At 37.2% G+C, this 23,584-nt stretch overlaps 1 protein-coding gene across 1 annotated transcript in view; it reads left to right on the top strand.

Annotated features, from left to right (window-relative positions):
• Positions 1-23,584, top strand: part of TRHDE (thyrotropin releasing hormone degrading enzyme) — a 209,419-nt gene that overhangs the window by 83,539 nt on the left and 102,296 nt on the right. The window contains exons 5-6 of the mRNA XM_059846904.1: positions 1,846-1,959; positions 13,220-13,357. Coding sequence (XP_059702887.1) covers positions 1,846-1,959; positions 13,220-13,357 — 252 coding nt within the window. The remainder of the gene's footprint in view (positions 1-1,845; positions 1,960-13,219; positions 13,358-23,584) is intronic.

Below are 23,584 nucleotides of genomic sequence, written 5' to 3'. Positions count from 1 at the left end.
TACCGAGTGTGCATTAAGTTTAGCTTCACATAGTGTATGAATATGACTTCTAGCAACCTCACCTTTTCTCTCTAAATTCTCTCTCCATCTTCAGTGACATTCATTGCCATGTTTTTCTTCACTGTTTTCATTTGAATTCTGTTTGCTGAGCCTTATGTGGCTGTCTGGTAATCTTCCAGCTAGTCTGGTCTTTGCTTGCCAGTCTGTTCTTTGAAGCTCTAGTGTTCACATCACTACAGATCCTCATTGCAGCATTGATCCTTCTGTGGTGTCATTCTCACTCCACAAAGACATGCACAGAAGTGACATCTTTCATTCAGGTCCCAGTCAAAGCCTTCAAACAAGCCAGCTGTCATGAAATCAGACTGCTTATGGGCCATCTCTGCTTTCATTCTTTCCTCACTCTCATTACAGTTCAGCATCAGTTCCTCTGCTCTGACCTGAGTCTTTCCCTCTAGAATACTTGCAGTGCCCTCTCTGTATTTTCAGAGCTTTCTTACACATGAAAGCTCAAAATTATCTCTGTTGATTTTAACTAATTTTTATAAATAATAAGAGAAAACTGGAAGATAATGTTACTTAAACAAAGTTTCGGTATTTTTTTGGCAGAAGAGACGCTACAGAGAGTGTGAAATAGGTTTTCATAATACTGTCAATGTTTCTGTTCTTACCACTGGTGTAACATTATTCAGGTTACACATTACAAGCATTTAAATCATTTAAATAATCATTTAAACAGGGTTGTCCATCAGCAGATGAATATATGACATCTGGTTTCCTAGGAATTCCTGTCCTCATCTGTCTTCCAGTGATCATCCCAGCTCTGTGTAAAATCCCTCTGACACCGACATGTCCTGTTTTGTGAGATTGGTGTCTGTTGAGGTATACTCTGTGAGCAGAGTATGTAATGGCTGTGTTCTTGCCTTGCCCTCAGCTCACACCCTTCTCCTCTTTTCAGCTGATGATCTTTATTTACTTGTGGCATTTATGGAATTTAGTTATCCTTGAAATTTCTGTCCTTGATAAATTAGATTGAAGTCAGTGGGGATGTTGAAGGAGGAAATGGAAAAAGCAGGCAGCTCAGGTAGGGTTCCTTTGAATATACCCAGGTGGACTGTGCCATTTCAGATACCTCTGGTTCTCGTTGCTGTTTGTGAGGGCTGCACATGGCCTTTAAGTCATGTATCAAATTCCTGGGCCTTTGTGGGTATCTCACGTACCCTAGTATCTTCTCTAAATGGCATCAACTTCCTGCTTTTAGGCTTCTGAGTCCTACCTACAGAGAGTGGCATTGTTGTGTAATGCTGCTTTCTCTAAGAAACCTGCCAAGGAGAGGAGCATCAGTAATATTATAGATCTTATTGGGCAGGGAGTGGGGAGAAAGAAATGCTAAAATTCAAGTCTGGGGCGGAGACTGTGTTCCCATTCTCATATATATGTTTTTCATTATTCACATTGTGCATCATGAAATTTCCATGTAATGGATCAGATTACTTGAGTTAGAAGCCTTTTTCTGTCCAGTGTGTATGTTAGTCTGTTAAACCTAGGTGAGCATCTACTTCACAGAACTAAAGTTGACACTATGAATACTGTCCCCAGTGCTTCTTTTGCCCTGCTTGTTCTTTTCTAATGTTTCACTTCATTAACTTGTGCATCCTGTAATGTTGAATTAATTGGCACAGGAAAAACACAGTTAGTGATTTCAGTGCATGGTAAATAGTACTGTTTTATTAATACGAGTGGAGAATGTGTTTGTCTAGGTGAAATATATGCAAGCATGATTTCCTAAAGGTTGTCAAAGTTATTTTTGAACTTTCTGTTGTTGTGAACTTTTTGTTTTTCCAGTGGTTTGGTGACCTTGTGACTCCAGTTTGGTGGGAGGATGTGTGGTTGAAAGAAGGTTTTGCTCACTATTTTGAGTTTGTTGGGACAGACTACCTCTACCCAGGGTGGAACATGGTAAGTCAGTTCTATTTTGTTCGTGTGGAGACTCCACAGAACAGTTGCTCTGCTGTTAGACTCCTGCTTCTGTTGTAGACAGGGACTGCTGAAAAATACCAAATGATGCATGCAAGTATCAGATGTTGAATGAAACAAAATCTCTAGGTGTGAAATAATTTGACAGCATTGCAACAGTGTAATCTGCAATTTATTGTGAAATAATGTCATGTCTATTGTAACCCAGCATTAAAATAGCTACTGTCTCTCTGCTTAGAAATATTTTTGATTAAAGCAGTTATGATTTAACATGGACTGTTTTTTAAAACATTGAGTTTTATCCACAAGATAAATTGGAAAGAAATGTTTGGCTAAAGCATTCTATAAAACTGAGCATATTTTTTTCTTACAGTATTCTGTTCTCTTCTCCCTAAATATATTCTTTTTATCTTCCTGGTATTGTTAGGATACGTGGAGTAAATGCTAAATTAATGTGGGTTACATAGAAATTGTATTTTGGTATGGTTTCTAGCCGTACATAGTGGGACATGCTTTTTCAACCAGTGTGCAAATACAGGAGCTCTCTGATGGAACTGGGAATTCCGTGCTGGGACATTATTTTGGAGTCCTTCTGTTATGTCGTATTGTACCTAGACAGATCTCAGTTTGTATGAATTGCTTTGATCTTGCTTTATTATGTGTATAAGAAAAATAAGAGAGATGAGACCTCAATACAAGGAAATCATAGATGAGACCATGTTGAAGATTTCTGTAGAGATTTTATTGTTCTTTGCAGGCATGCTTATGTTTGCTGACCTTTTGTTCTTATGTATGTTTGATTATGTGGCAAAATATTTATTATAGGTCCTGATTGTCTGACAGAGATTTATTGGAGCTTGAATGTTTTGCTTAAGCTCTTAAAAACTAACGTCTGAATATTTTTTTCCATTTCTGTGTGCTTTCTTGAGTATACTTCTTATCCCATTAACTTATGGCATCATGAAATGAAGATACTATAATTATGAATTAAAGCTAATTTTTTAAAAAATAGTTGTATACAGGTTACTCTTCAGTTAGTTATGCTTCTTGTGAAATTTGAATTCTTTGTAGTATTTTAATTTTTTCTTTCAGGTGTCAATTTTGGTTTATAATTGCATTATGAAAAGGAAAACAAACCTTTATTTGAACTGACAACTGTCTTGCATAGGTAGGCTTGTTGGGTTTCCCTGGGTTTGGCTATATTAAAACTCATTCTATTCATCTTTATAAAGAACACAACCTGAATTACAATGTAATGATTCTAATTATGAATGCAATGAAATCTGGCAGGCCTTTGTGATTTTAGCATAGTGAAGTGTCATAGATGACAACATTTATACACTAAATTTTATCTTCAAATCATCAGTCATTTGTTCTTCACATAATCAGTCTAACAAATTCGGAATAACTAAGCCTAAGAAGTCATTTGAAATATAGTATATTTGCTTGAAACTTCTGCGGAATGAATATAATGTTCACTGTTATGCAAAGAACATGCCCATCATGTGAAATCTTGGCATTTGAGCAGAATACAAGCAAGAAGAGGGGATTGATCAGGGGATGGCAGTTAAACTGAGAAATCAGAAATGTGCTGCATAAATTAGAATTAACTGCAGTAATATTGCTTGCCTGAAAAAGTATTAATCTGTCAAGTTTTTCCTTAAATTAAAAAAAAAAAAGAGAGACATATATTGTTCATAAGACTTTGTATATCTTTGGCCTTTAGTATAAAAATGAATATATTGACATATTTAAATGATGACAAAATGAGATGAAACTCATAATGGCTTAAAAATACTTCATTCTTTTGCAGACTACTAGACTAGGAATCAATACTGTCATGTTTCAGAATGTTGATTACATAGACTGTAGGAAGAAGAAGCAAAAGTTACAGTTACTGAAATTTGGCTTGCTGAAAATTTTGTTATTGCTATAAAGTGCATTTGCTGTTTAAACATGTTGACTGACATTTGTAAACTTGAAAAAATTAAAGCCATTATGTATAAAAAGAGAAGGTGTTCCAAGCAACTTACTGTTTTTCAGAAGAGAAGGATGAAGTGCAAGTGGGAAAAACAAGAACTGCAAACCTTATTTTCTGTCATGATGGCCAAACAGTGCAATATTCCAGCATTCTGTTTGGTGCTTTGTCAGTAGTAATTCATACCTATGAATTATAAATAAAAAAAAAATGTATGATGTATGTTACCATAACTCTTTGTGTCAGCAAAATAGTGATAAACTAAAATCCTCTTTATTTCTAAAGAACTGGGAAAGTTAGATAGCCAACTTCTTTCCCTCATAGTTTTGAAATGTTAACCTTGAAGGTTTGCTCAAGACACCCATGGATTAAAATGTCAAAATCAGCTTATTTTTAGCTTACTAAAGACTTTTTGTCACATTCTTTTTTGGATAAATGTAGAAGCAGAAGACTGGTAGTCCATTCCAGAAAAAGGACTTTTGTCTGGAAATGCAGCTTGGGCAATGGATACACCTGAAAAAATGGGATCTATCCACAGCTTCCTCTCTAAGTTGTTGATATTTATAGGCTACAGGCACGTAAGCTTTCACCATTAAGGTTTATAAACCACTAAAGTTTTGATATGACTTGTCTGAAAATGCTTCTTTTTTAGCAGAGCTGAGCATTTTTCAGTGTCCATCCTAAAGGCATTCATGGCCTTGGTATGGCTGAACCTGAGACTTGAGAAGAGCTGTCTTTTAGGCATGTTCCTACCAATACTACTTTAACCAAAAGCACCAAGTTCTGCACAAAACAGGGATCTGTGATTTTTGTCTGAAACCCATGTCTTGGCTTTTCCTTCTTCTCTAGGTTCTTTAGCTTTCTTAAATACTTCTTCCCCCTGCCATTTTTCATTTTATCAGTTTTTCGTTAATTGTCTCACAGACTATTTTACAATAGGAGAGATGAATGGATAACAGTGCCAACTACCATGGAGCTGCAGCACTTTATTGAGCATTCCAACATGTCAGGAATTTCTTGTGTTGTCCAGAAGGCGTTTACTGCCATACTTCATCATGCTTGCATAATCTTAATGAGAAAGGAAATCCAGTCTTTATTAAACCCTTGCTATCCTTATGTCCTGCATCCTCTAGCTGAGGTCACTTGGTCTGTTTAGCCCAGAGGAGAGCAGACTGAGGGGAGACCTCATGGCAATCTCCCACTTCCTCATGAGGGGAAGAGGAGGGGCAGGCGCTGATCTGTGATGCCCAGTGACCCGAGGGAATGGCCTGAAGTTGTGTCAGGGGAGGTTGAGGTTAGCTATCAGGAAAAGGTTCTTCACCCAGAGGGTGGCTGGCCACTGGAACAGGCTCCCCAGGGAAGTGGTCACAGCACCAAGCCCATCTGAGTTGGAGAAGTGTTTGGACAGTGCTCTTGGGACACAAGGTGTGACTCTCAGTGATGGTCCTGTCCAGAGCCAGGACTTGAACTCAGTGATCCTTGTGGGTCCCTTCCAACTCAGATTATTCTGTGATTAAAATTTTGGGTGAGTAAGAGAATGAAGAGGCATTCTGATGGAGGTGTCTGTAATCCATTGCAATTAATGTAAAATATATCAGAACTTTCCCAAGGAAGGGAATGAAATTTTCCTGGGTTTAAAACAGGGAGATGAGCTTTCTGTGCTGAGATCCTTAATGATTATCCCAGTGTCTTAATAGCCTTTTCCAAAGCTAAGTCGCTTCAGATTAAAGCTAGAATTTCTCATTTCTTTCCTTTAGCTAAAAAAAGAAGTCCCTGCATCTTACTTTTTACCTTGTGAAGGTGAAGCTATATTTAATTTTACAGGAAAGCTCTCTCTGCTATACAATGATTAGACATTTGCCATGGGTAGGAATTCACCATTCTTCCCATTTCAGCCTCTTGCCTTGCCTGTCCCCCAAATTAGGAGTTTTTTGAAATTCTTATTCTGAAATGCCTCAAATTCTTACTGCTAGATGTCATTCTTAAAGGGCTGGGAAGTTTTAAGCAGCTGTTTCTATGTTGTCAGGATGATTTTAAAAGAAAGCTGTCTTTGCAAAGTGTTCCTCTGAGATCAGAGAATTTTGCTTGATCATGGGTGCTCAGAATAGTCATCTGCATGTGAATTCCCTGGCTGTTGCTATTTCATGACTTAGAAAAAGGTGAGATTTCTGCATTAGAGGCTTCCCATATTGTTGTCTCTCCATGCCATCCAAAAGCAGCCGCAGCTGGATGTGCATTGTTGGGCTGTAAGATCTTATGTCCAATACAAGGTAGTATCACCTCAGTGGAAGGGGCCTTTGCTGGTTTTAGAATCTGAGAAAAATCACAGTGGAAAACTCCATGATGGTAATTTCCACTTCAGAGCTCTGTCTTTTTCCATCTACAGTGCTCACCTTCCTCCTTTCAGAGGCCTGTTTGCAGCTGTACATTCCACCTTCCTCTTGGCTTGTTTCTCTCATATCCTGAAGTCCTTTGCATGTGGCTTTGTAAAGGAAGGAATTCAGCTGAGGCTTGCAGATCCAGGAATTTATTGGCTGATCTTTTCCCTCCATATTTTCTGGTAGAAGGAACCATCATATTTGTCCTTGAATGTCTCTGGTACTGGGGTAGATTTTGAGGACTATGACAGCAGGAATTACTGGCATGTAATTTGCCCTTACATCCATCAAATGAGCATCAAATACTTTAGCAGTCAGTACCTGGCTTGGTGCTGAGAAAGCATTTCACAGAGCCCAGCTGCCTTCTCCCTTTTCTTTATTATATAAAAGTTAGCTTTGCTGACAACTTCAATGGCTGAGTCAAGGTGTAGCACAGCAGCAATAGCTTTGAATCCTACATCTTCTCCATCCATTAATGCCTTGGGATAGGATTTCCTACTTTCTTGTTTGCTTACTACTTTTATAATTAAGGATGGTCGTATCTGCTAGAATTTTTCTTAAAAATGAAATTTTAAATTAATTTTTCTTATTAAATTGAAAACTTTGTGCCTGTATAGAAGGGTATCTTTCCTCCTTCCTTAAGTGAGCCGTGCTTCCTTTACACCATTAGGTTCCACAGTCTAGACAATCCTGCTATTACTACAGACAGTTGAAAGTAATAATGAGGTTGTGTATCAACGTGTCTGTATCATAATAAGTAAGAAATAGATAAATTATCTTAGTTGCCTGTCTTTCTCTTTGGCTTGGTTGGAATAATGAGTGAATTCAGCCACTAGACACATGCATATCTTTAATGTGCTTTGTCTCACATGCTGCCTAATGTGTTTGCCTCCATGAGTAAAAATTTCTAAGGCATTGGTTGACTCATAGAAAACCCAGAAAATCATTACAAGTTTTGAAGTAGACTTAAGATATGGACCTTTTTGATTTATTTCATTATTATTTTGGCATTTCAGACCTGAGCTATAGCCTGCTTGATCCTTCTAACCCTACATAAATATCATGCTATCTCAGCATTAAGGGAGAGAGATTCAGCCTCTCATTTTTTAAAACTACTTTCATCTTTTCTTTTTTTTTGGTTAAAGGCTCCCCATGCTGGTGTAAAGTAAGCCTTTAATTAATACCACATGGAGTGTTTTTCCTCCAGTAACTGCTCAGTGAAGTCAATCCTTGTATGATTTTTTGTTTTTACTTGACTATGGGGGAAGCTTTCAGTGTAAAATTAACTAGAATCTCATGTATAATTGACTTTGGCAAGAAAAAAGGAAATTGTAAAGGTAAGGTGCAAGATCTTCTGATTCCTAATTACTAGCCCTTTTTAAGTATACCAGGTAAGAAATCCTTATACTAAATTTTGCTTATAACTAAGAAAAGAATTTCCGTGTTTTCTTCCTAAAGAAAGGTTTGCATTTTTTTAATGCTCTGGCAAAGTAGATTAATATAGGGAATTCTTTAAGTAGTTAACTCTTAACAGTTAGTGATCAGACATAAGTGAGTATCAACATTTAGATGAAACATTTATTCAAGAGATTAAGTAGGGGTTTAGAGAATGCCAGTCTCTCTTTTAGCTTCGTGTCATTTTCTGCTCATCTTGAGAGAGCAGTTTAAATGACATTATGATGGGAGCTTTGGAGTAATGTGAGTTCAAACCTTCTGAGTTCAGGGTTTAGATGAAGCTTTAGTTTCAGAAAAAAACTTCACTCAGCTGTCTGAATTTCACATAATTTTGAATCAGTAGACACTTCATCTTCAGTAATGATGAGATAGAAACTTTGCAGCAACTTTTGCCTCAAAGCAAGGACTCATTACCAGGTTTCTCTGCTGAAACAAGAACATGCATTTCGTCAGGAATGTGGTTGATATGGGAAATTCAATAGAAAAGTTTAGTTGTATTTTTGAGGGCATTCTTAACTGAAAGACTGCTTCTCAAATTTTCAGCAATCCTGAATGTGCTACCACTTTATTTTAAATTTGTGGCAGTGTGCAGTTATTTGGAGCACAAACTGGTAAGTAATTTTTGGTGTGTCTGCAAAACATCTTTGCTTCTTTCAAGACTTAACTTGCTGAATCTCATCACTTTCAGATTGAAGCACAGTCTAGGTGTGCAAAAAGTATTTTCATGAATGGTAGCCTCTGACAGTAGTTGCTGGAAGTTGACTCAGTATGCCAACCACATCATAAAGCCACTTTTCATTTAAGTATTATTTACTGTTTCTTGAATTGAGATGATTTTCCTTTACAGATTTCCTCTGTGGTGTTTGAATTAGAGGATAAGCTTTATGCTTTGTTGCCTAATATTTTAAAATGCTATGAAGACAAATGCATGAGGAAAACTCTCTGTTCATCTGTTTGCCTAATGACTCTATTTCAGTGAATGCTACTACATATATGGTAGCAAAACATGATCTTAGAGAATGAACTCGGGCTTGTTGTCAGTCATTGTGAAAATATCTTAATAAATTTTGTAAGATCTTTGATAGAAAATGCTGAAAAGAGGGTTATGAAGGTAGATATGGAACTGTGATGTGTTTACAGCTGATCAATGCGGAATGTGTTGCAGGCCTCCTTCAGCAAATTGTACACATAATTGAGGCACTCATCAGAGATATAAACTAAAAAAAAAAGCAAATTTTAAATTGCTCAAGGTATTTACAAAAGATTACTATTGGAAAGCAAGAAAGAAACATTGCTGTCATTTCCAAGTACTCAGGAGACTTCCTGTGCTATGACAACTTAGGATTTGTAAGCATGTAGACAGAAGTAACTTGATTTTGGCTCTCAGTGGATCTTATCTGGCCCTAATGTATTTTACCAAACCTTAGATTTCCTAATAGATTGTATTCCTCTGTTTTTTAAGCTTCATGCTGTAATATATTTTGTTGGAACTCAACTGCTGGTATGTATATGCTGGTGTTCTTTGGTTGCTTTAAAAATTTGCCTCTATTCCTTTTTCCTTAGGGTGCACTTTCCCTGTAAACCCAAATATTTGTGTCTTGCAAATGCTTGTTCTTTTAGGCATGAAAGATCACTTATCTTCTTTGTATTCTTGATGCTACTAAAGCTCTTGTGGAGATGATATTTTCAGAAAATTTGTCAGGAAAGTCATTTTCAGATTTGCACACCAATGTTAAGCTTTATTCATGTAGATTTCGCAGTCCATAAAGTGTTCAAATGGCTGTCCCAGAACAAAGGCAATGCCTTTAATATTGAGGCCTTTGATCTCTTTTGCGTACTAATTATCAGTTTGGGCTTTCATTATGGTGCTTCTTTAATTCCTTTTTTTTTCTTTCATTTTAGTTATTTTCCCTGGTATTTCATATTAATTTTTAGAAATTATTTTTATGTGACTGTCTTTAAGTATCACATTATTGTCATGCTATTACTCTTGCATTATACCTCAATATGATATTGTAAAATCACCAGCAGCAACCTCTCTCCATTACATCATTGTTATGCTGTTATACACAATGCATTTTTCTTGAAGGTAAATGCTTCTTGAAGGTACAGGAGATTTATCCATGAAGAGTGGCCACTATCTCTCTTTATCCCAAGAACGAGGTGAATTTGAGTGTTGGCTAGGGAAGACACAGCTCAGAAAAATCTTGTGCAAAGCAGAGAATGTCTTACTGTTGAAGATTGAAAGAAATCATTCCTATGAAGAAACAAATACTTGAATCTAGTGAACACAGATGTTTGGGAATAATAAGATAATGTAGATATTTTAAAGACGTGTTCATCTGATAACAGCACTTCAGTCCCTGCACCTGGAAGCATTCTAAAGAATAAGAAAGAGCAATCGGATATGATTGTCATACGTTCTATTTTCAACAAAGGTCTGGTGTCTCAGACTTTGACTATTCACAGTTCAAGGAAAGCTCTGAGGAGAAGAGATGGAGAGTTGGGATTCTAAGAGCGCAGTAGGAAGACAGGGAGCAGAGGAGCTTCCTCTTTGTCTTTAAAGTGAGGCACATATTTGTGTGGAAGCAGCTCTGTCCTTATTTCAGGCTCACCTTGTGCTGCTGCGATTCCCTTCCTGCTCGGAGCCCTGGCCCTGTGTTAGTGTTGCACTTGCGTGTGGCTACTGACACTTTCCAAGCAAGGCTGGAAGACTCACCTGAAGCCTTCTTTTCTCACAGTGGATCACAGTCTTTGCCTTTTTTCTTGCAGTTGAACTCCCTCAGGGAAGGTCATCTTTAACAGCATTTTGTCATTGTTTCAATGTGTAGCTGCAAACCTGACACCTATCATGTTGCCTGCTTGCTGGTCTCATTAAACACATTCCAAGATTGATTTCCTTTACAATGTCTGTCATGAGAGTTTCTTTACTCCTGTAGGTGTCAGTTAAAACAGATCAATTCCACTGTATGCACAGGATAAAATAACTAGGGAATAGAAAACCCTTCTTCCATCCGTATAAGCAGTTTGGTCACACATATTGACCTTTTCCCCTTAATGTGATATTAGGACTTGAAGAGCTGAGGTAGTGTTTTGTCAACATAATTAGAGCAGTTTTAGTTTCTTTCTGCACGTCTGCTTCTTGTTGCCTCTTCAAGGTGTAGGCCCCTTGTCAACCAGCAGTCTGTCTGTGCCTCCCATGAGTTGTATTTGAGTCTGCTTCTCCAATCTGCTCTCAGTAAAGGGAAAGGTTGGGAATGTTATGGAAATCATTTTAGTTCAAGAAATTTAGCTTTATAGATAAAAAGCCTTTTTAGTTCTGACCAAACTGTAGGTTTGCATTCTTGGAGGCATACTAACTATTCCATTTGTATCCCAGTGTCACAGTCTGCTGTAAATTTCGAGGAAGTTTGTTCAGCTACGGTAACTCAAATGAATGATCATGAATCTGAAGTTCTCCTTTTCAGTCCTTCAAGACATAACCAAAGAAACAAACAGAAAACCAAAATGTAGCCTGTTCTTTTCATATGTTTCTTAGTTTTCTTCTTGCATCTTCGCTTTACTTGCCATATGCTGATTTTCTTGATTCCGGTTCTGTATTTAAGTATTAATCTGTAATTATCCAAAGTCCTTTTAATAAGTTAGTTCCAAACAGTAATAATCCACTCACACAACTTTTGTCTTTTGGGATCCAAACCTGAATTTGGAGACAGGTCTCTGTGTTCACACCTGTATGTGTTACATATCATACATTTGATGAAACTGGGGCTTTGTTACTGACTGATGGAGAATGTGAGTGAAGTGTAACAAAAATACCTACAATTTTTACACCTCAGCAGTTTCCCCCTGAGTAGGACTGTCATTATAATTGTTTCTCTACACTTTTTTTCCCCATTAAAAAAGGACAGTTACTAACTGCTTATGCCTAGGAAAATTAACAATGATATGAAAGAGACATTACTTTTTGTTTTACAAACCTTACCTCATGCAGCCAGATGAGAACACTAAGAGTGTGTAGGTAATTGGCTTTCCTGCACCCTGTGTTTTTAATTGCCTAGATATGCCGTCAGCTCAAGGTACATTTCTTGTGCTCTAATGAATTTTAACATAAAAGTTTATTTCTAGGTAGATCAGCATTGGGAGAGCTTTCCAGCTGTCTTATAAAAATAATTTAAAGTAACACATTGATACCAAGACCTTGCCACCCAAGAAATTAAACAGAAAATTTATTGTGTAATTGTGTGTGTATTTTACCTAATGACATCAATGTGGCTTTTGAAAAAAAAATGCAGCATTCCCCAGAGTTTCTTTATATCATAGCAGTAGGTTGACATTGATTCAGGAATTGTTATAATTTAGATAAAGTTTGAGATATGTCATTTCAGGTGAAAAAGCTTATTTAATCCTTACGAATTTTAAATTCACTCTTTGCATTTATTTGTGACTTGAAAAAGCAAGTAAATAAAGCTCTTCTTTCCTGAAAAAGTGTTTTGGAGAAAAGACATCTACATGAATGCAATATGAGGAGGGCATGTCATTTCTCAGCTGAAAAAGCCCCATCTAGTTGTACTGTACAAATGACTGCAGCACAATGCATAGAGTATACATGAACATTTCATTAGTGTTGCTGCCAGAGTAAATAGGCAGCCGTTTTGAAATACTGCTGCTATCCATATTTATAGAAGGTATTCAAACAAATGCTTATGTTGGATGTTGTTTGGGTTTGTACCTGCCTCTGATGTAGCTATGACTTTGACTATGTCATTTAACTCCATGCAGCTCTTTTCCTACTTGTGAAGAGAGATGATAATGGTTTTCTTCAGATGGAAGTTGCAAAGTCTGTAGATGGCTCAAGCTCTTGAGGAGGAAAGATTTCTATACTAGAGTTATGAAAGACAGTGCCAGCATCTGCTGTGACACTGCTGTGAGCTTTCTTGATTGTCCTGTCCCACACTAACCTGCTAAGTGAACTTGTCACTAAGAGCCAAGTAACTTAAACTTCGCTAAATAAAAAGTAGTAATTGTACTTACCCGTCTTTGTAAAAAAGTTTTGTACTTGCATATGCAATGAGCTCGAGGACATCTATTTTTGTGATGGAAGATTTTGCTAGTTTGCCTCTCTCCCCACCCCTTGTAAGTGTGTATGAATAGTCATAATCAGAATTCCAGTCTGCACATATGGATGCATTTTGATTCATTTAATCCTCTTTAATTTCAGTCAAGTTTCATTGCAGCAAAGGATCTCGAGTCTGAGTCTATTCCAAATACCTGTTCAAGATTGTAGGAGGTCACTGTGGTTTGCATTCAAAGCAGAAGGTCTGATTTTAGTCAGCTGTAATAGTAGCCAGCTGCCTCTGATAACTGTGCATCATTTCTGTATTTCTGTAAATATGTATTTGTCTGTGATACTACTGCATGTGCTGTATTTCAGGAAAAGCAGAGATTTCTGACAGATGTGCTACATGAAGTGATGTTGCTGGATGGGTTGGCCAGTTCACATCCAGTATCCCAGGAAGTGCAGCAAGCCTCAGACATCGACAGGGTGTTTGACTGGATTGCCTATAAAAAGGTGAGACTACCTAAGCTTGTTCACATGATGCAGATGTGTCAGTAGCTATGAGAAGATCATGTTCCATCTATTAAAAAATACCGTCGTTAAACTGTGTATGGGAAACTAATCTGTGTGCAATGCATTTGGAATATTCTACAGTGATTATAGCCAATTACATTCAACATATCAAGTGTTAGTAAATGTTACAGTTAAACTTGGGAGGCTGTCAAAATTCACTAAGAAGATTTAGGGCTTTTTATTACTTTTTATTTTGTGACAGGGTCTGAATTGTGTAAGATGCTTTAACAAGCAAAAGGATATATAGTTTTTGTGCTATTGAAATGCTCTAGAAAACTTACCGAGGGCTAAATTTAAATGTAAAGTTTTTTCTATGCATGAGAGTTTTACTGTCAGCTAGTAAAAACTCTGAAGTCATTGCTGAACACAGGGAGTGGAGAAACTGCCTTCTGGTCTGGTGAAGGACTATGTATTAAATTCAATAAATTTTAAATTGTGTTTCAATGATTCAAAAGTCTTTTGGCCAGTTTCTGGATTCAGCAGCTTCTGTGCAGGAGTGAGAGGGTTTCCCCTCCTCCATAACATGACTGGACTTGCTGTTAGCACATGGTCTGAAAGCTGCTGTTTGCCACCATACCATATTGCCTATTCTCTGCTACAGGCTGTGACATATAAAAGTGTGTGTCATGGCCAAATGTGTTTGCTGTGTGACACAGTGGCTGCTGCCTGCAGCCTTCCTGTACAGGAGCTCTCTGGGGATGATTCAGGTGCAGGAGTCCTTTGACTGTGGCCTTTGTGTCTAATAATCTTTTCTTCTGCGTAATTTTCTGCCTAACATCAGACTGTAGCAAAGCAGCATAGAACTGACTTGGTGACTGAACCTGCTCATTCTGGGATGAAAAAGAGGTGTTACCCTCTCTTGCAGTCATAAGCTATTACTAGACTGCAATAACTTCACCTTGATCTTCTTCCATAGAAGGATCATGTGCCTGTTAAGGATGGACAAATGAGTGTGTGTGTGTATGTGTGGGTATCTGTGACTGTGTAATAGGTACCTATGATGGAATATAAAACCACAAAATACTTATGGCAGGATTTTAAAATGCTGTTGCTCAAGAGCCCAAGTAACGTTTTCAAAAATCTCTAGCTATCTTGGAAAATACTGCTCTGGGTCAATTAAGCTGTAACAGCCAGCAGCTTTTAGCATACTGAATACCATTGTTTAAATCTTTCAATCATATGCTTTTTGGTGATAGCTAGACCTTGGTAGGTTCAGAGGCTTATCTCACATGAGCATCTTTGTATTTCAATCTAATTATTTTTTCTAATTTATCCAGTAATAGTACTGTCTTATAGTTAACTGTAGTACATGACAATTTTATGAACCCTGCAACCATTGAGTAATTTTCATTTACATTGAAATGGCAAATAGGACAATAGGACACATCTGTATACTGATAGCTATTTTATGCAGGCTATTAGGATCAGTCTGTTTTTTGTGGAGATTACAGTACAAAATTTGTCTTGTATCTCTCTGTGTAAATGTTCCTTTTTCAGTGTAAGAGTGCCCATGCCCAGTGGATACAGTAGCATCTCTCCACTTAGCTGCTCTATTGGCCAATTCTCCTGAGTCTTAGGGAACATTGGATGTGTTCGTAGCTGGGCATGATCCTGTAAATTTTGAGCCCAGTTACCAGATCTAACAAACTGCCTTAGGGAATGGCAGTAGCAGAATTTACTTACACACCTTCATAGGTAAGGAGATTAAAATAACCAGTCTTTCACCTATGACATCTTTTTTTTCTGTCTGGTAATTTGTCTGTCTGCTATTCTCTGTAGCTGTGTATCCTTCTGCTTTAAGATACAAGCTTAATTGTATTATAGGAAGCATAAAAGTTTAATTCACAGTATACAAGTTTGTTGTTTAATGGGAAGAAGCTTTCCTGACTTTGTAGCTGTTCTTTTCAGCACCTTCCTTGAAACACCTGACACTGTTCCTTCAGAGGATAAATTAGAGCAAATTTAACATATCTTACATTGTTTCCTTCCTAGAAAATCTTGTATGCATGCATGCATTGCTTACACTTAAAATCAGCTATGGAAATAAGTTTATTTATTAGATATTCAGAATACAGCCTATTCCTCTAGCTCTCCAGTTTCTGTTAGTATAAATACTGTGATGAATAGTATGTTGGTAAAATCCAAACTGTAAAATTGCACTGAAGGCTTTCACCTGGTCAGGTGTGGGCTCAAATATTTTCAGGTGCCACAAAGCCCTTGATGCACAATGAGCCCTGCTGGAGGGAAATTATTGCTGGTGTTTCTGGGATGACTTTTTGGTTGTCTTTGGTTGAGTGACTTTTTAAATTGCTGTAAAACATTAAGCTGTCAGGATTTTTTTTCTCTTGACTCTACTAAACTTTGGGTCAGGATCACCAGTGAGGACTTTTCTACTGTCTTAAATAAAATATTTTTAAACAGTTTACTGCTATGTGCAGTATCTGTTCCCTACACTTTGGATTTTCTTTTCATTGTCTTTTAACTTTTTTTTAAAATGTCCATCTTGTGCTCTCTGAGTGCTTGGATAGCCCGTGTGATCACTATTCTCTCTTCACAATTTTCTACACGATATTGAAGTGATGAAACATTCTCCGATATAAGTTTTGTTCAGTGAAATGACAGTCCTAGAATGTTCTTGTTATTTCATTGTCTTTACTGTCATCAATATGGTATAAATCAGACACCATTAAAGCACCCATCTCTGCTAGACACTCAGTATCATTCTAAAGTCATGCCTTTTTCTACACACTTCAGAAATGACCATTGAAAATGTGCTATTTAGTTGCCTCAGAGTTGAATATATTTTTCATATCTACTTTCTCATCCTTGGTGATTGCATGTGAGAAGAAATCCATGACATGAACCCCAGGGCATTCAGGTAATCCCACAAGCAGAATGAAACAGACACTACAGCCTGGCAGCATGCAATGTTTTTCCACTTAAACGGTCGAAGGTAAAGCTTGTCTCTTTGGAAAGCATCATGCTAGTCCTTCTTCAGATAGAAGCATGTCATCCTCCACTAGGGCCACGAATAAGTAGAGAAAAATGAGAAGTCGTGATAGTTCATTAATAAACAGTACTGGTAGATGATTCAAGGCTCTCAAGTTGCATCAGAGAGTGCATATGTCTTCCTAGAGCAGCTGGAAGTGAGATAGTGTCCTCCCACGGTGACGGGAAAAGTGGTTATATCCCAAGTGCAGTAGAAAATATAGCCTGTTGAACACAAGAGTAGAACTGAGAATTGTTAAATCAAAGCAAAAAGCGTGACAGCCTTTCCACACCAGAAATAACTGACAGCAGGAATCATAGCCCTGGAGAGCTGCAGCATCAGAGGAGGAGAGAGTGCAGCAAGAATAACATGAGGAGCAACAATCAGCATGGAACAATAGACTCTAATAAAATGGAGAAACAAGGCAGCTGCATCTCAAAGGCAACAGCCAGACCCAGAGCAACCTGAGGGAGAGCCATCTCAGACAGAACTAAAGGTATCATAGCCCTAGATGAGCAGCCACAGCCAGATAAGAGAAGGGATGAAGGTACATCTAGGGAGCCAGATATCTGAAGTCAGTTCAGTCAGCATGCTGCATGCTTTGAAGTATGGTGGTTGGAGATTCTGGCAGCAATCAGTGCAGGCAAGACCATTATGATGGAGTGTAGCTATAAAAGTACTCCCAAAAGAATATGCCTTGGTGAGTGACAAACAATAATCAAAACAAGGAAGAGGGTGACTGGAATAGGGAAGAATATAGATTTTTTTCCTTCCATGTAAGCTAAATTAACCTCAGCAGTGAGATCAATTACCAACCCTGACTTTGTAATGCAAACAATTAATTATTTCCTAAACGCTTGTATGTATAATTTCCTTTTCCTTTCTAACTCTATGCCACATCTTTAAAATTTCCTTTTTCTTCTTTCTGTGTCAAGTGATGGAAGGAAGATTTATTTCTGATAAATAAAGTGAAACCATGCTTCCTGCTTCCCCTCAAAGGCAACATTCTGCATTAGGAGATGTGTTCAACTAAACCTTTACACAAAGAAAAATGCACAGCTTCCCTGCATTCTGGCAAAGGAGAATTTAAGAAATTGAAAGCAGTGGCTGGCTCGCCCTTTTGGGTGTAATTCTCTTAGAAAATTTACAATGTAGCATGTTCTGCAAGAACGTGGAAGAACAGGAGGGCTAATGCAGTCACTGGAAAGGCTCTCTAAAAACTTCATTTTTTTACTTCTGTTCTTCAGGCACTGGGAAGCACATTCACACTGAAATAACAAAATAAAACCAAAAAAAACCCCCAAACCACCACCCCATATTCTGTTCAGGAATAGTAGTTTATAAGAAAGCCAGTTCATGAGTGCAATGAAATTGTGATGTGCATCTATGGAGTGACAAAAGAGTGAGAGTAGCTCATTAACAATGAAAGAAATGCTAGATAAATCCTTAAAAATTTTACAATAAGTTTTATTTTTAATTTTTCTTTAGTTTAATTGGTAGCATAAGGTGGTATCAGACTAGTTGAAAGTCTTAAAATACAATAGAGATGGCTTTGGAACCCATTTTCTTGCCATGGTATAAAGGGAGAGCTTTTTGTTTTCTCTAATTTAGCTGTGCTGTTGTCTGTGGATGCCATTAAGTCCAAAGGGGGCACATTTATGTGATGCTGATTTTTCTTCCATGACTTGTGATTGCAACAGGTCAGTGCCCAGATTGCAGAAGGTGCTTTCAGGAGCCATTTGTTCCTAATGCATTGTAACAGAGGAGGTATCTTGTAATGAAAATAATGTCTTTCTGTTCAGATAAAAAGGCTGTAGGTTGTTGCTGCTTCCTGTATGAAAGAATTGAAACACAGTCAGTGATACCAACAGGTTCAAGTTCCCAGCAGCTCCAAGAGTGCTTGTCCTAAAGTATGGAGGCTGTCCCAGTTTAGCTGGTGGGTGCCAATACTTAAAGCTAGACAGGTGCTTCAAGATACTTAAAATACTCCTCTTTACTCATCTTCCTGCCATCCTGAATCAAGCAGGAGCAAATCTTTAACCCTTTACACTAGTTAGGGTATGCTAGTAACTATTTTCTGAAGAAAAAAACATGGAAACGACAGCGTGTGAAGGTTGAGTTGTCGGGAGGACACAACCTGTTGTGGTACAAATCTTCTGCCTGCTTTCCATGGAAAAGCAGTGGCAAATGGCAGCTCCTAAGGGCTGGAGGAGATGATCAATGCAGAAATGGCAACAGTGGGTCTAGACACCATGTCCTACCATTCTTCCTTCCCCAGAAGGAAGCCATTAGAAGGAGCAAAATGTGCATCTGTGTCTCAGATATTTTCATGACTTAAAATAGTGTTCATGAAGACAGGTGTACATGGAGATAGTTGCACATGCACGTGCCATGCACTTGCCTCTCTGTTTCTGCTTTGTAATGATCATTTTCAGCAAAGGGTAAAGCAGAAAGTTACAGGTATTTTATTTTTTTTTTTTTCCCTGAAGGAGTCCAAAAAAAAATGCTGTTGTACAGGCAAGGGCTGATTTTGCTGATACACATCCTGGTTTAGATCAATAACCAGAAGAGCAACAGTTACAAATGTTAAAGTAACTTGGAAGAAATTGCAAGAGTTAGAAATAGAAAATAAATTTGAGTTAGTGAAATAGAGTAAAAGGAACAAAAAACTTGACATAAGAATATAGTCAATATTTTGATCAAAATATGATCCTGTAAGATTTCTATTCAATAGGGGACTCTTTAGAAAAACCTCAGGTGCACTGTTTTGTTGTTGTTGCTGTTCTTTTTAAAGATATGTTTAAGTACCAGATAACTTATGAAGCTTAAAGGAGGTATTAAAAAAGAGAAATCAGAATGGCAGGTTTAGTTATAGATAGTTGCAAATCAGTCTTAGGCAAATGGATTGAGATTCTTATGTGGTATTTAGTGAACTAAAAAAGAATATTAATTTTTCTTGAAGATTTTCATTTAAAAGCAGTTAATAAAAAAGTGTAATGGTCCTTTGTCCTTGTCACTGGTGTCAGAATATGTAAGAGGGATTTTGGTGGTGAGGCCAAGTAAAACTCCTGCTGTAAGTTGAGTCACGATAGCATTTTACCTGGGCAATGGATAATATTTTGTTATTCAAGGAAATGATGTGACAATATCCAGCTGAAGAATATTATTAGTTATGGTTATATACCCCTGAATTTTCTTTTTTGTGTCATGTTCCTAAAATTTGCGATGGAATTTATGACTAAGACAAGTATTTTGCCAAAGCCATCTTACTATCTGACCATTTTGGTATTATCCAGCCCTAGAACAGCTGTGTTTGTCAGAATAGAAAATGATTATGATTTCCAAGTGAAAAGCTCTCCTTGAATATAATGTTGCTTTTTCAGTGATGTTTTGGCATCAGATAAATGACCTTTCATTCTGTAGAAACAACATAAGGTGCCTTTATGCATCTTTGAGGATTTATAAGTACATTACAGTTTTGTAGGTATATTTGCCGATTTGAAAAATACTGGTTTACCCGTGCTATTAATAAAGTTTTAAAAAACCATGTAAGATTATTTTTTTTAATTAAACATATCCTGTTTTTATTGCTGAATATTGACAGCATGCTAATTTGTGAATGTGCACTGCCTGATAAGCAGATATCAATTGGAAATTCTGTTGTTTTAAAAAGTAAAGAAGATTAATTAAATGAGTGATTTTTTTTTTCTAGTCTGTTTCATTCAAATCAAGTAGGGATGGTTTTGTTTGGGCTTCTGTTAATGAATGTAGTCCCTTAATGTTTAACAATTGCTGCCAAATGCAGGGAAGCCAGTGAGAGCCACAGTCAGCCAAGTACATAGATGTTCAACTTTATGTGTGTAGGGCTGTGGAATTTATTTGGGTTGCTTGTGTGCTTAAGGTACTTCAGTGCATCACTGAATGATTGCCTGGGCGAAGACCCTCAGGAAAGTCTCATGTTGTGACATTTGGTACCAGTTTGCTGTGTGATTTGCATATACCTATCTCCTTCTCTACTTCCTGCCTTGGCTTTTATGTGGGTTATCCAGAGACAAAGGCTCTAGGAATTCATTCAAACATTTTACATTTCTGTCACAGGGAGGAAATCATAGGCGCATGTTTACTCATTTAAACAAGTATGTTCTGTTACCCTAATCAAATAAGGAAGCATTTGCACTTACCAAATTCACTTGCATTAAACTTCATTTTTTCTTGTAATATTTGGAGGTGCCATTAGAGAATACAGAAAATAACTACGCTGTTGTATTACAGTGCTCAGTTTCTGAAAATGAAAGAGGAATTTAGTGTTGGTGACTCATGATACGATCTAATTAATTCCCTGAAAAGAATTTCTCAGTGGGTACTTATGCAGTTCTCAGAGATGAGATAGTTTTGATAGAGACAGCTGAAGAATTCCAGAGAAGCCTTTGCAATTATCTCTGCTGTTACAGCTTGATAGAAGTGCTTTAGCAAAGATGTCTCTGGAGCCTGCAACAGGATCATGTTGTAACTGATGTCATGAATAGGACACTCTTGTTCCATAATTGTCAGAGTAAGGCCACATAAGATAACAGACTGTTCAGATGATAAAGGTAGGAAAGTAAAATACATTTCAGCACAACCTTCTGATTGGGAGCTGAGGAATGGCTGAACTTCTTCCTTTGTGGGAAAATGGAAAAAAGGAGAGCACACAGTGAATATGTTTGCTTAAGGAACGCAGCTGAAATGCAGTACCTGTGTTTGAAAGTGGTTACCCCGTGTTCACTCGTTCATACAGGAGAATTCAGTAAATTCAGTGCACTGCATGTAGTGTAACACATGTTACACAACTTACATCAGTTAACCAAGTTTTTAAATAATTTGTTTACGTACATATACCTCTGTCTACATTTGAGCAAATTCCACAGATGTGGCTTAGTCAAAACATACTTCTCTTTTCTTAAATATCTCCAAGATGTAGCATATTTAACTTTGTTTTTTTTTTTTTTAAATATGTAATTCTTTTTTAAATGTGACATTTTTGCTGCGTGTTTGATTTGCTTTAATTCATGCTGTGTTTTTTCCCAATAAGCTAAATTTCATGGGGTATCCAGCTGTGGTTGCTTAGTACCAACAAAGAATGACTGTTTTGAAAAACGTGATTTGGATATTGTTGGCTAGTGTTCACATTGCAAAATTGAAGTGCAAATATGCATCCTTTGTATATGTGCTTGGTAGCATGCTCTTCTAATGTTTTAAATGAAGTTAGACTCACAGAATTACCCAAGATTTTCAGAACTAAAGAATAATGTATGAATTCAAGAAATTTAAGCTGAAATTAAATGATACTCACTCACTTAAAAGCGATTTGATTGTGGATATCTTTAGGCTTCTGTTTGACAGAGAACTGTAAAAATATGTTCAACATTTAAAAGAAAAAAACACAACCTGTATGCTGCTTTTATTACATTCACAGTTCTAAAAGAAAATCCTTCTTTGTGTGTTTCATGAAGAAAAGATATGTTTCAACCTGTAAACAAATTAGCCAAAAATTGGAAGTTTTTCTGTGTTCTGAGGTGATTCTGGTGAGCTCATGTCGGCCTGACTTGACTGTATGCAACAGGTTTATAAGCTGTTTATAAGCTCTGGCTTATGTATTGAGGGACCATATCATGGTCAAAGTGTAAAATGGGGACAGAGATTTTTAAGGATCTACCAGGGGAGTGCAATGACTTTTTTGTGTTGGACTTTCCTGCTGAAGAACAGGTTAATTCCCATGCTCAGTTTATTCTTTGTAACAGGTTGCAGAAATCATCAGTTTGTGGTTAGGTGTATGGGAAACATGAGCTAAAAGAAATGTTAGTTGTTAGAAAGTCTGCGGATCTGAGTGGCATCCACTTGCACCTTCTGAGGGTAACCAGATATGAAGCTGCAGAACTTCAGGCAGTGGGATGTAGACCATCCTAACATATAGTTGCTGTGCCAGAGGATTGCTTGGGAGCTATAGGCTGGTGAGTTTGTCTTCCTTCTCCAGTGAGATGGGGACTCTGTAGGGTGTAAAGGGTAAGATAAGTGAGCACATGGATTAATATGTTGATCTTGACTGGTCATCACTGCTGCAAAAGAGAATTTGTTCTTACTATCCAGCTGGAGTTCTTGAGGGGAGAGTGAGAAGACAATGGATTTTAAAAAAGTTTTTGACAAAGCACGCCACCTATAGCTCAGGGTAAATCATTTAAGGAGAGAACTATTTAAAGTGTGTGTACTGTGGCTGCTTAATTAAAAACCACCGATACTAGTGTATACATCAGGTATATACTACTAGCCATGAAATGCTGTATATTGATTCTCATCTTAACTCAGAAGGTCTTTATGAAAGAATAATGCCTTTGTGTGTGCCTGTGTGTGGTCTGAGTCTTGTTTTAATCAGTGAAAAGGAAGCTGATTATAAGAACTTACTATTGATAACAATAGCTTTAACAGTATGAATAAAATGTAGTGTAATGGAGGCAGAGGATAAGTAATTCTCTATTGTTATAGAGAATTAGTTATAGTTATTTCTAGTTATTTCTCTTAGCTAGAGAGCAGGTAACCTTAATCCTGAATTGCAGGTTTATCAGCACACAGAAAAATAACTGTAGGTCTTCTGTTTGTGTCCCACTGAATTTGAAAAACAGGTGGTGTTATTACATATTTATCAAGACTGATTTTGAATTGGCTACTGCACAATAGAAGAAAGTTAATAAATCACCTGTATTTAGTTTTTGGTTTTGTTTGTTTAATGAGAAGAAGAATCAAAATGGATGGCTGGAGAGTTTGTGGAAAATTGATGTATTAAATTTCTGTTTTAGAACCTCAGTTATGTAATTTTTTCTGGTAGTCCAGTGTTCACCTCCTCAGCATCTCACTCTCTGCTCACACCTTGGATACCATGGGGATGTTTTTCTGACCAGGATCCTTCCTGACTTTAGGTTTTGTGTCACAAAAGTATTTTTATGAGCTAAATCAAACAGATTTAATTCCTAAAGAAGGGTGGCAAAGTGGACATTCAGTGAAGAAGAGATAAATTGAGGTCTTTGTAATTACTATGATTGATACTTGGTGTTACATGAGATAAATTGATAGGTAAGCCTGCAAGATGCTGTATTGGCCTTTGCAAACTCGAGGAGGTGTTTTCCCACTGTTAACTTTTTCATAAT

This window comes from Haemorhous mexicanus, chromosome 5, assembly GCF_027477595.1.
Source record: "Haemorhous mexicanus isolate bHaeMex1 chromosome 5, bHaeMex1.pri, whole genome shotgun sequence".
In the NCBI taxonomy this organism is placed as follows: Eukaryota; Metazoa; Chordata; class Aves; order Passeriformes; family Fringillidae; genus Haemorhous; species Haemorhous mexicanus.
Note: the sequence above shows the minus strand (reverse complement) of the source record. Positions and strands in the feature narration are given on the sequence as shown.